The following is a 14,323-nucleotide window of genomic DNA, read 5'->3' as shown; positions in this document are numbered from 1 at the left end:
AAAAGAGGAATATTATATCAAGTTTTGATTAGGGTTAATATATTATTAAACAAACCGGAATAAAACGTGCATACATAATAAAAACAGTACGTCGTGCATACGCACGTGTACGCAGAACGTGTATAAATATGCAAACATAACGGATCAACACAGCAAAGACAGTTACGTATCGCTAACGTTTCCTAGCATTTGGCTATCTTTCCGATGCATAAAAGTGTCTTTCCTCATTTGCGGTACTGTGCTACATCTAATTATTACCACAATGAATCATAGGCATTATATGTTGTTGATCCGAAGGTAAATATTTGAATTTACTGCCGTAGTTGTGCTGTGTTGAATATCTGTGTACAGTCTTGCTTATTAAACTAAGGCTAAACCAATCGAGCTTAAAGGAAAATCTCTCTAGCCGATCGGTATATTGCGGCTAGTATATACCAGGGTTACATACTCCCCCCCCAGGAAAGAAATGGTCCAAGAGTTTTCAGGAGGTACAGTGATGCATGTGTTGCAAAACGGAGTATTTATGGCAGCTAGGAATTTGTTTTCGCAGACTGAAGCTTATGTTGTTGCACATCATGGAAAAACAACAAGATATTCAAATGTTGTTAATGTCATTTTTTTTCATGACATTAATCAATTAAATTTGACACTGCAGGTCATTTTAAAGTTAATATTTATAAACTAGAAATTGCCATGGACAAATTGACGGGTTTTCACCTACTTACCACAAATGACCTTTATGCTTGATATTTCGAAACGTATAAAAAACTATTTTAGATAATTTGATAGGTATCGGATATATTACGTTTAAACGGAGGAATTTCATGACGGGAGATAACTCTTACAATGTGACTTGTCGGCATCTCCAAAACTTCAAAAGGAACTATTCAAAATGGTGTAACATGTTAACCGGGAAAAATCATCGGAATGACATAATGACCTTATAGATAAAAATTATATTGGTAGTTATTTTTTCAAAATAATTGTGCTGAATCCAACTGGTGGAATTTGAGAAGTTTAAAGTATGAATGATCGGAATACCCAAAAGTTCAAAGAAAATATTCAAAATGGCGTACCATGTTAACGCAAATGTTATTGATAAAATAAAGATATCAAAATCATCGGAATAATATACTGCATTGCTCTTTAGAACATTTTTTTGTTCAAAAATGTCCAAAAGAATGAGGATTTTCTAAAAATAGACGAACTTGACACCTTAGCAATGCTTTTTCATTTGACTTCTGACCTTTAAGTTGTAATGATACAAAAGTTAGTTTTTATCCGCAAATAATATAATTATATGACTGTATAATGAATACTTTTCTTGTGTTGTTTTTCTATATAACACTCCACTCAATAAACATGGCTCTAAACATCAACACAGCAATGAATGATGATTTGTTAAAATAAACGGCATTCATCCATGTAGGGCTAAGACCATTATTCAGAAACGAGAGAAAGGATAAGAAAACAAATGGATGAAAGGAAAGAAACCTTCTCACAGCAGTTAAAACTAAAGGATTAACAGCTTCGAGGAATTCGGGGGAAATATGAAATAAACAGAAAGGTCAAGTTCCCGACATATGACGGTTCAAGTGAATGGAAACAATTTTCCATTTAAATCTCTCACATTGGAGACCGATATTGCTGGTCTGATTTAATGTTCGCTTAACAAGGCCTTGAATTTTTTCAGCTCTAAGTGAATAATTGTCTATTGTTACAACCTAGCAAAGCTCTTGTTATCATCTGGAAGTCTGTTTATAGACTATTACTATCCACAGGTATAGTGATGCGCAGGGTCACTGTCCAAAGAATCAGGACAGGGGCCTATATTCGTCTGCTGCATGCCTGCTGGATGTGGAGCATCAATGTTTGTCTGGTCAGTAGTTGAATTCGAGTTTTAATGGGCTGTGTCACGGCTCTAGTGATCATTTCCACTTGTTTTTGAATGAATTGATCCATTATTGTTTAACTATGCCGGTGTCCCACGCTTAGTAGAGTGTGGATGCTTTCTTTTGAACAAGCTGTTTCTTCATTTTTGGGGGGTTAGCTGACCCATTAGCTAGTTTTCGTTGTAATCGTGGTAATTCTGATCACTCTAGGTAAACTCTAGATGATAACCTGCCTATACAATAAAAGGGGTATGGGTATTGAATTGCTAACATAAACACCAGTTCGTACATTATTATATAATAACTGATGAATAGTAGTAATAAATTGCTGCATACAATTTAATGCTGAGATCAGTATGTCCCATAGGGTCTTAGTTTCTTGGTTATATTTTTGAATCTGTTGAGAGCCCCATCCCATTACCATATAAAGCATTGTTTGGAATCATGAGATTAACGCAATCCTGATGTAAAAATGGGCCCTGGGATCTTTCCACACCCCTAAGGATTTACCAGTAGTGTGTAGCATAGCTGGACGTTAAGGGATAAACACAATGGAAAAGTAGGCCCAAGGGTCTTTCCCCACCCAAAGGTACATAGTTTTTTTTTAAACACAAACATGTTGTAAAAACAGTCCCCGGCGTCTTTTCACACCCTTAGAGAGTCTGAACTTCACTTCTGGGTTATTTCTTTTAAGCAGTTGAGATCCCAACACTATAACCATATATAGCATTGTTCGAGATTGACAAATAAAACTATTAACGACAGAAACATTAACATTATTTTGATGTTTGATCAAATACAAAACCAGGAGAGCGATACAGGTCATATGGGCCTCTTGTTTAATGTCCTATTACCAGCTTGGGTCATTTATGGATGGCCTCCCGTTGTACCGAAACTTAGTTTATTTAAAAAAATGGATAAATATATTGCTCCACTTCAGAACACCAAACATTTACCATGAAGTAAGATGATCTAATACATGAATATTGGCCATATGTCTGTATAGTGGGGTTAGACCTACATGTATTACGCCATTACAAATTATGTTAACTCTTTCTGTACTTTGTGTTCCTTCCGGATTCCGTACCGGAAGTAGTTATTAGACTCGCCCCCAGATGTTTAAACAAAATGGCAGACTACATGTTCATTTTTGGTTTTTTTTTTTTTATAAAGCAACACAAAAGTTAGTGCTATCTTTGAACAAAGTTAAGAAACATTCAACAAGATAAGATCAAGATGTCAGATTGAACACTCTGAAACGTCCTGGACATTGACACCTAAAATGCAAAGAAAGTAAGCCGCCATATTGTTTACATTAACAACATATTGAGAAAATATCACCTATTACTCTAACGGAAAAATAAACAATTACAATAAACATTAATAATACGTCCGTCTGCAAGAAACTTCCCAGACCAAGGGTGTTGTACTCCGATAGTGACATTGACTAGTTTGTACGCGGCGCAAAGCTGACGTCACCGCGGACAATCTACTAGTTTGCGCGGATATAATCTGCAATTTCATTTGCAAACGACTAAATAAAAATGACGAGTTCAGGGTATAAAGACTTTCACGTACCATTATTTTGTCGAATAAAGTTGTTAATTATGAAATGAATTGGAACTCAGTAATAGAAAATGTAAAATATCGTTTTTTGAATACTAATTAGCTTTTTTTTTTACACATGGGTCATATCACTACGCCTATTTTGCATATGTTGTATGTGTATTCAAACCACAAAACAAATTACAACTAGGTCTACCGACTGAATATTATTGTGGTAGAAACAGGTCACACCACTCGAGGTTATTGGATATGGAATTTATTTCGCTCTCGTTAATTATTTTTTTAAAAGTTACAAAAGACACTCGCTAAAGCTCGTGTCTTTTGTAACTTTTAAAAAATAAAACTCGAGTGAAATAAATTCCATATCCAGCACCCACTCGTTGTGTAACCTCTATTGATCTAACTATATAAAGTGAATGTTGTTATTCCCTTTAGCATGTTTAGATTACCATATCACGTGGAATATTGTATCCATAGGTAGTTAAGAACCTATAATTATACCTAAAGAGGGAGTTGACCACGGGTTGCTCCTGCACACTTATCTGGGCTGGGCTCTCGCCCGGGACAGGTCAGTACAGATGCATGTATGCATGTATGATGTATATATACTTAATAAAAGTATCAATCACGGAAAAAAAGTGATTTGATCATACTGTGCGCGCGATATGCATGCGTGTGGTGAGCGCGTCTACGTGTTTTGGGAGGCTGTGATATGTTCGTGTTAAGTCTCCTTGTGATAGTCGCGAATGTTTGCCGATTAAAGTGCTACCTCACTGAAGCATACTGCCGAGGGCACCCTACCCGGTCACATTATACTGACAATGGGCAAACCAGTAGTCAAAATCCCCAAAATGCTGAGCGCTAAGCAGGAGTAAATTAACAATTGTCAAGACTGTGGTATGTCTCGACCAGGGGCCAGAATCCACAGCCTTCCTCACAGAGGCGAACGCTCAACTAAAGGCCAAAATTGAGGCACTGTCAAGGGTGACATTAGAAAGAAAATATAAGATCCGAAATTTAGTCGTCTCTTACGATCATACAATGGGGGCAACCGGTACAATTCTAAAAAAAAGACGAAATGAACATACCGCGTAGAAAAACATAAACAAAACATTCACTACACAGCACGCGCTGCCATCACATCGATTCAACTCGCGATGTTATTTTGTTAAACCTTTTAGTTATATTATGTATTTATTTATTTACTTATTCATTTACTTTTAACATCTGTACACCACCTAAGATGTGTTCTAATTAATCATAATAGGCCCCCGTCTATAGTTGTACCGAGATATATATATAATATATGTACAATTCGTATCCATGTATGTAAATACATTGCGATCCAGGTATTCATATCATCTTATAGACGACTTCCACAATTATCATGTCAGGGTATCAGGCCGACCATCACTGCGCCATTGAAACGTTCTTTTTTATGAACGCCGATGTGGCGCAGCGTTATAAGCTGCGGGTATTTCTGGATAGGCGATTGGGTGCCGTAGATTGTGAGTTCGAGGCCCAGTCAGCGCACGAGTCAAAAAGTTGTCTTCCTTCGTCATTTGTGTCGCTAAGTTATATATATATATTATTAAGTCCCCCAAACGAAGTTGGGGACTTCTTGGTTTTGCTCCGTTTCTACGTCTTCTTCGAGGCTTCTGATTGGCTGAAATTTAAATATTGTCCGATTTTGGCGAAAATTGGTACATGTATATAGGGGTTTTGAGGGAAAGCGAACACAATGGTACCACTTTCCGAAACCATTGTTGCCATGGAACCGAAATGGAGACCCCTGATTGGTCGAAATTTAGATATTGTCCGATTTCGGATGAAATTTGGTATATATTTACATTGGACACCGGTCACTCCCGTAACCCAACTTCCACATTTTAAGAAAATTGCCGCCACTTCCTGGCCTCTGATTGGTTTAAAATTTACATATTGTCTGATTTTGATGAAATTTGGTATGCAGGTACATCATGGGACACCGGCCACACTTGTTACCTCACTTTCACATTTTAACAAATTGGCCGCCATTTCCTGATCTCTGATTGGTATAAATTTAGATTTTGTCCGATTTTGATTAAATTTGGTATCTAGGTTCATCATTGGACACCGGTCATTCTTGTAACCTCACTTTCATATTTTAATAAAAGGGCCACCGTTTCCTGGCGTCTGATTGGTCCAAATTAAGACATTGTCTGATTTTGATGAAATTTGGTATGTTTGGGTATTAGGGGACTGCAAAATCAACTGAATGGGTTTCGTTGCCATAGGAACCATACAGCGGCTTCTGATTGGTCGAAATTAAGATGTTGTTCAATTTCCGAGAAATTTGGTATTTAGGGATATTGAGGGGTGCCGAACATAATTGTACGACTGCCGGGTCGTTTGGGGGATTTCTGTAAAAAAAATTACACTACAATTAGTTAAGAAATAATTAACGATGATTCGTGTATTGTTGCAGGATATACAACGAGGACGAGGATATTTTGCAATTAAATTAATAACGAAGTCCGCAGGCCTGAGTTATTAATTAAAATTGCAAAATATCCGAGTCCGAGTTGTATATCCTGCAACAATACACGAGTCAAAGTTGATTATTTCTATTCTACCATGTACTGTTTAGTTCTGAGATCGACCTCTTTCTAATAGAAAAACAGCAAAGAAACCCCGAGAAAACCTTGTAATTTATTTCTTGAGTATTGCATTATTTGTTGATGAAATATACAGGCAATACAGTACTACGATCAAAAGCATCTATCATATGGCATTGATTTTGAAAATCAAAAAAAAAAGAAAAAAAAAAAAAAAAAAAAAGAGGGGGCCTCCGTAGGATTCGAACTCGCGTCGTGATAAAAATGTATTGAAAGACTAACCCATTAGCCCACTCGGCTATAGTAACCTTTTATGAAACGGGTGAATTTTAGATATATAAAATTGTAACAGCCGTGACTCACGAGCGTGTATTATTGGCACGAGCGTGTATTATTGGAAAATAATATATGGTTTTAAACCAATCAAAACTGGCGTTGCATAGCAAACATGGTAGAATACATTTTAATATTTTTTTTTATCTTTTCTTTCTTTTTTTTCTTCGTCGCCAAAATATGTTTAGTAAATTACATTGTATCCGTATATCAGCCAAAAAAGGAAAATGCAAATTGACACAAAGGCGCCCACCTATCTAACGTACACATCTAAATCAGACTTGATACAAGGTTTTCATTAATTAGCCTATAACTGATGGAATACTTTGTTCAACTCTCGTCGGCCATCTGGTCTTGACTAAACCACCTTCCCTATGAAGTCATCGCCATTGAAATAAATCATTCATGTGGAGGCGATGTCAGGTGATATTTTTAGCATCGTGTACGGTATTGGGTATTAAAATTTGCCAGGTAACATCTCGCCTGATAAAAAAGGTAGTTCTTTCGCTTACAGCTATAATAGTAACGCAATACACATGACATAACGTAATGATGGTCTGCGCATGCTTTTAAGGAATGAACCTATTCCTTGATCATATTTGTAATTCATATCATTTGCCACATATCTATCGACGAAGATACGTCCGGATTCTGGTGAGTGACAATATTCTTATTCTGAGTGATGTTCAGCAGAAAACGTTTGTTTCTCGAGCAAACAGCGTTGCTGATATTTACTATCATAGGCTGAAGAAATAACAGGTTTATAATTTGTATATGGTAGTTTGGTATTTATTTGTCGGAGATGAAGTATTTTTTTTTTGTTTTTTTTTTTGCTTCATTGTCAACAAATTTATTACCTTTAATTTTTGATCTTGCTTGAAGCCTAAAGTTAAGTTTGTTTTTATTTTTTCTAATACGATATACAGCGAATATGAAAAATAAGGCTATGTACGGATGTGTTTGAACATCTCAAAACGGCCAACTTTTAATGACAGACGAAGAATCAATGCGGTGTCCATCGACATGGTCCAGGACAGTAGGCTGCATTCACTTTATTACCCTCTTTGGAACCATCCTTTTGCCCAGTTGGCACAATATATCATAACGATGTATGATATGTGCACGATGTCCGCACTATCTGGACACGAAGTCAGTACAATGTATGCACAATAGATTAAATGTGTGATTGTATCGTGCAGGCAAATGTGCGCACGATAGGCGATCGAGACTAAATTGTACGATAGCTATGATGGTTAATAATGATTCAGGAATTAAATACAAATGTTGTTAAATTATTCAGAACGGATTTAATAAACATATAATATATACACAGCTTCTGCAATATCCTTCATCAGATTTTATGTGTCAGATTGTCCATCTTGTAGTCTATAATTAAAAAAAAAAAGATGTCATTGTTTTCAACTAGATATATATCAGTTGAATCAATGGTCATTCCCTAACGCCTGGTAGGCTGTACAAATGCTGAGTGAGAAATTAAATAAACTTACCTGTATTTTTAACAGTCTATTTACCTGTATGTTTACCTGTATGTTTACCTGTATGTTTACCTGTACTGTATATTTACCTGTATGTTTACCTGTATATTTACCTGTATGTTTACCTGTATATTTACCTGTATATTTACCTGTATGTTTACCTGTATGTTTACCTGTATGTTTACCTTTATGTTTACCTGTTGTTCTTATCATTTTTACAGCATTTAATCTTATTATGTCCAACGTATATAACCTACATCATGTGATATTTTATATTTCTGTCGTACAAGTCACTTAGAGTCACCTTATTCTCAATCCTAAACACAGACTCAACGCAGCAGTGTTAATACGACCTAATATAAAACTCGGTCATAATGATTTAGGACTCGCACAACTAATCCAGCCAATCAAATGTCGTTTTTCTTGAACAAAGTACCTAAAGAAATTGATTATTACAGCCATACTTAAGTAAGTATTATATATATGGACTAGATGTTTCCTTCTACTAAGAAAATATCGGTCAAAGTCTTAAAACATTGAAATAAATACACTCCTATTGAAAATCAGAATGACAGAGGACTTCAGAAGAATAAAAATCGGTACTTCTTCAGGCTGGGTATATTGATATCAGGATTATTGTTGATTGTGTATCTGTGTTAACGTATGAATGTCATCAATCCTATCAAATAACTAAGGCTATGAAGTAGCGAAGACATTTAGCTTGATATAAGTACCACATCAATTAAACTTCAAATGACCACTTGAGGGGATGGAGTTAGTAGTAATAACCTTTCGTAAAAGGTTTATTTGTCTTTCAGGCTGTACACGAAATGACCAGAAATGACATGAAATATATCTCCAAAAGCCTTTGAAATGTTGAAATGGTGGAACAGCATTTAGCTTGTACAGTGTACTTATCTTCCCTCGATGTAATTCATACGCTTTCTTCTGGAACGCAGACTTTGAAAAATGTCCGCCGTGGAAGACAGCTTGCGTAAATAAGGTCAAAGACGAAAAAAGTACAAAACATTTCTGTAATCTTAAAAAACTACAAAGCGATGAAGACATTATTCCAAAACCAATCACTCGTGTAATGATAACAGAAAAAAAGAAATAAAAGATTTACATGAAATACTTAATGAACAATCAGCGTTTTATTCAAAATCTATATAACCCTATAAAGGAACATTGTTTAAAGAAGAAGTTAAGCACGAATCTTCTTTAAAAGACAAAAAATCAGTTAATGACTAAACTGGATGTGCAAAATGTTTATATGAATGGTCTAGAGAAGGTTGAATATGTTTGACATGTTTTATAAATTTAGTTCCCCCCCAATATAATGTTGTTTTAGAAAGAGAACCTGCTATTTCCCTATTTTGCATAACCACTAATGTTCAAGTGATAGTTTTAAATATATACATATTACTTATTAAGAATTATCAATCAAAACAGATCCGGCAAAAATGGGAAAAAGCGTCAAAATTATTTTACCTTATATTTTGTTCATTATGTAAGTTTTCTTAAAGAAAATCATTATCAAACTTGTAGATTTAATTATGTGATTGACGCAATTAAAAAGTCATTAAAAAGAAAAGAAATGCATTTCCCACATTCGGAACGGTTTTGTTTTGTTTTGTTGTACATTGTTTAACGCCATATTAACATCTAAAATCAATGACGGAACGGAATATTTTATAACGAACCCGAGTAATATGTAAAACAGAACGAAACGGAAGTGGTCAAATTAATTGAGATCGAAGTGATTATAAGGTGACCAATATACATGGAATTGATGCTTCTTTGCATGTTTTCTGAATAAACCGTTTTATGTTTTGCTCTTCGCAATACCTTTAACACGCGTGTGATATAAACAAACAAACGTTTAGTATATCCTATATAAACATGTATGACTATGTATGTAATGCTAAATTGTGATGATATCACTGAAATCATCCTAATATGGGTACGTTTTATACAAGGCCACAAATATCAATAAACAATCAACAAAAACATATTTGGAATGTCCAAAAGTCTTAAGCTATCTGACTGTTTCGCAAGTTTAAAGACATGTTTTTTTTTCTTAATCACCCTTATCTTTTGATTACCGGTATCGTTTGGGGAAATACAATTGGTCAAATACGTATACCACTGTTTATGTATGTTACATGTAAATAGAGTGCCCCGTCAATCCAACTTTCTATTGTCTCAAAATATTGTGAATAGTGCAATATAGTGGAAGATAAATTTATCGGATAAACTAGATGACTGTTGATAATTAACTGATGTATGTACATTGAATTTGTCAAAATTGACATGTCATCCAATGTGGCATATTTTCATTTGAAAGGTTATCTTGGCAGTCCTAACAAGGTTGCTGTACCCGATATATAACTTACCTGTAGTATCATTCCAGGAAGTTATCAGTAGCAACCCAATAACTTACCTTACCTGTATCATTTAACATCAACCATTAAAACTTACCGAATCTAATTAAAATATATACGGTCAGTACTTTCATGTAACGTTTTGAGAATGACCATCTAGATATTAATTAGCTTGATAACTTTTAGTTGATATGTAGCATTTCAATAACTTAATGTACCTGTATTATTCCAGGAGGTTACCTTGTCCAATCGGTAAGGCTTTGAGCATGTTATAGGAGATGCTTGTTATTCTTGTTTAATAAAAGTATATAATAATAGACGATGACATCACCGAGTAACTGTGGATTGACGCGTTTATTGTTGGCCTATAATACAACACATTGTTTGTCATTATTGTTTTGTTTTTACATTACAGACGGCGACAAGTCTCTGTTCATTAAGACACCATGCTTGTGTTAGACAAAAGCAGTTTGCCGGAGACAGAGAGACATCTGTTAGAAAATAAAACAATACTGGTTCTTGGTGAAGAACAGATCAACAGAAAGTGGATTCGATCTACCCTTCAGAATTATGGAGTCAAAGTAATTTTATTTCATTAAACTAATCAAAATTATTCTGTATTCAGGATATGTATGTATTTAAAAATTACCTTAATGATACAAAAAGATGCATTTATTATTGCAGATTTTATAGCCATATGTAAAAAGGAATTCTTAACTAACCCCTCCCCATTCACCACAATAGTTAAATAACTTAATAGATAAATAAACTAATTATCATTAATTGTGTAAAAAAATATATACAAAATCTCTTTGTTCTAATATCCCTTCCATAGCATACTGTATGACATGTGTGACGTATCTATGACCCGAGGTCAGTTGACAGGTCGAGTATTACTATCCGCCATTTTTTTTCTCGCTTCGGTTAGGTCAGGTTTTCTAAGCGGGGTTTTGGGGCGGTAGCCCCAAATAAATAACAAAGGACTTACCATACACTTGAAAGTCATCCAAGCTTCCATTTAGATTGGTTATGTTAGCAAATGGAAGTCTAGATTTTCTCGAAACGACTGAGACAATACTGTTTGTTGATCGAATCCACCTTCTCTTTTCATTTTTACACAGAATTTCGGTACAAACCTCTCTTGCAAAATTATACCAGTCAACTATAGTTTTGTGAGAAATACTGAGTTCATGACAAACAAATTCTTGGTTGCATTTATAAACCCAAAAATATGTAATGTACACAATTTGCTCCAAAGTCAAATTATGGTTTTCAAACCATGATCCCTTTCGTACTGACACTTTTATATGACATTTCTTGTCACTACAACGTCAAACATAACTATCACTGGAGTAGGATTTGTCTTTACGGAGTCCAAAAACGCCCTTTTCACCACACTTACATGGTAAGGCACATAAATCCAACAATAATCCCAAGCCGATAAGCCACACGATTTAAATTCCAAAAGTTTCGCATTTCGATGCTAAATCTCGCAATCGGAAAGACATGGTAAACATGTCAACGGAGGGGAATTTCCAAAATGTGAACCGAAAAACCATCATGAACGCTATGCGATTTCGCAGTTAAAAAACAACGTTTAAAACGTTGGTTTTTAACCGAAATAATGTATGTAGAGCTCAATTTTTACCTTAAAAACACCCCCAAACCCCTAGATTAGATTTTAGAGAATTCTCTGGCGCGCATTCTCTTATAAGACATTCGGTGGTGTTAAGTTTTAGCGCCATTTTTCTGGGAACCGGCAAAGTAAAAATGGTCCGACAAATAGATTTAACAGCCAGACAATTAATGGAATTGCTTAACAGCTGATTCAAATTTTGTGCGAAAGGATGTCAGCTACAGGAATAAAAAATATAGTTCCGCAGTAACATCGTTTTATTCGATTCCTGTAAAATATTTCAAACAATTTAATTTTACATCGTTATAATTTAGTTTCTTCTACTTTATTCCATTTACATCTTATTGGGAAAAAGTCAAAACAGAAATGAAAATAGTCATTGCGCATTCACCGTAATTGTTCATGTTGGCAGCGTACCGACTATGAACAATGTATTTCTACGCGTCAAATTTGATGTTTACACACTTGTAAACGATGCTTCCGTTAGTATGGTTATATAACACACACACCGGAAATGTAAATAGTTCGTTATAAACATAGCTATCAACACAATATAAAATTATAACATTCACTGTCTGTTTTTGAGGTTAAAAATCTTGCTTATGACAAATAGCATCGCAATAGAAATGACCACATAGGCAATGACATCACATTACACTATAAATTTTTGAAATAAAAAAAGTCTTTATGAATTTTGGCTGATATTATGCTACATGCTATGGCCGATGCTATCTATGTCATTTTAATGTTTTCAGCTGATTCTGGTTGAAACCAAGCCCGAGGTCATTCCTCCTGAAGATGTCTACAAATACATACAGTACGATTTCACTGACCATACACAAGACGAAACACATGCCGACAGAATAGCGCAGATGTTGACAGCTCTTAAAGTCTCCATCGATGGATGCTGTACGTTCAAAGATGAATGCGGACCACTAGCTGCTTATTTATGTGAGAAGTTGGGACTGACTGGAGGTGCAGGCGTATTGGGGGCAATGAATGCTAGGTACAAAAGTTCAACACACACTTACCTTCAGAAACAAATCAACGGTGTTCGCCAGTTCCCCCGAACGTACGAGTACACCGGAAGGTCCGTTAAGATCACTTGTGAGGAATCACTGGGATCTGCCGCAGAAATGGTTGGATTCCCCGCGATCTGTAAACCGGATGGTGGAGCGCATGGGGATGGAGTTCATCTGATTCAGAGCAACGAGGAATATGAACGCGTCCGCAAGACATTCTTAGATGGGAATTCAATGATGATAATGGAATATTTCGATGGCACTGAACACGACATCGAGGTGATCATATGTCGAGGCGAGGTTCTTGCCGCCATTGTTTCAGACAATGGTCCTACCAGAAAAGGATCCTTCGTGGAAACGTCTATGTCAATGCCATCGTGTCTACCTCCAACGAAGATAGCACAACTCAGGACAGCAGCATCACACTGTTGTATTGATATCGGCCTCCGTAACGGCGTTTTTAACGTGGAGATGAAATTTACGTCCACAGGTCCGAAGCTGCTGGAGATCAATGGGCGGATGAGCGGAAACTATATACGAAACTGGATGTACACATGCTATGGGTTTGACCTACATTGGTATACGTTGGTAATTGCAGCAGGAATTCGACCTCCTGTTCCGACGGAACAAACACACGTCCACATAATGGGTATCACCTGTGCTTGGCCTGACCATGAACATATTCTATGCAAAAAGGAATTTGGGGAAAAAATTGATGAACTGATCAAGACTGATGAAATCAATTTCTTCGGCAGGAAATTTTTAGATCCTAAAGAAAATGTCAACCATGGCAACATACCCGTTTGTAACGTCGCAGTTGTCGAGCATGACTTACAACACTCGAAATCAACACTCTTGAAAATATGCAAGGACCTTGGAATTCAAACTTCACATTTTGATGTGCCGACATATCTATCAGATTTTGTGTAGATATCAGAGGAGTAAGATACAATCATAAAATTTGTATATCCATTTTAAACTGAAAGGACAAACAAACAAAATAAGAATCAATGGTATTAAAACGAAATAATGGTGTAATTAAAAGGAAGGGATATATTCTGTCGTTTTGAAAATTCAATCCATTTATGTGGGGGAAAACAGGACACTAGCCGTACTGTAGTGAAAGAGTTTATCAGTACCAGTGGTTATACATTTTATCAGTACCAGTAGTTATACAGTTTATCAGTACCAGTGGTTAGAAAGTTTTTCAGTACCAGTACAGTTTATCAGTACCAGTAGTTATACAGTTTATCAGTACCAGTACAGTTTATCAGTACCAGTACAGTTTATCAGTACCAGTGGTTATACAGTTTATCAGTACCAGTAGTTATACAGTTTATCAGTACCAGTAGTTATACAGTTTATCAGTATCAGTGGTTATATATTTTATCAGTACC

The 14,323-nt window shown here is 35.7% G+C and overlaps 1 protein-coding gene across 1 annotated transcript; it reads left to right on the top strand.

Moving 5' to 3' along the window:
- Window positions 1-10,714: 10,714 nt before the first annotated feature.
- On the top strand, window positions 10,715-13,856 carry LOC117318311 (carnosine synthase 1-like). The gene is made up of 2 exons (XM_033873309.1): window positions 10,715-10,849; window positions 12,660-13,856. Exons 1-2 carry the CDS (start codon window positions 10,715-10,717, stop codon window positions 13,854-13,856), a joined length of 1,332 nt encoding a protein of 443 aa, XP_033729200.1.
- The last annotated feature ends 467 nt before the right edge of the window (window positions 13,857-14,323 follow it).

The sequence above is a fragment of the Pecten maximus genome, unplaced genomic scaffold (assembly GCF_902652985.1).
Source record: "Pecten maximus unplaced genomic scaffold, xPecMax1.1, whole genome shotgun sequence".
NCBI lineage: Eukaryota > Metazoa > Mollusca > Bivalvia > Pectinida > Pectinidae > Pecten > Pecten maximus.
This window is presented reverse-complemented; position numbering and strand designations above follow the sequence as displayed.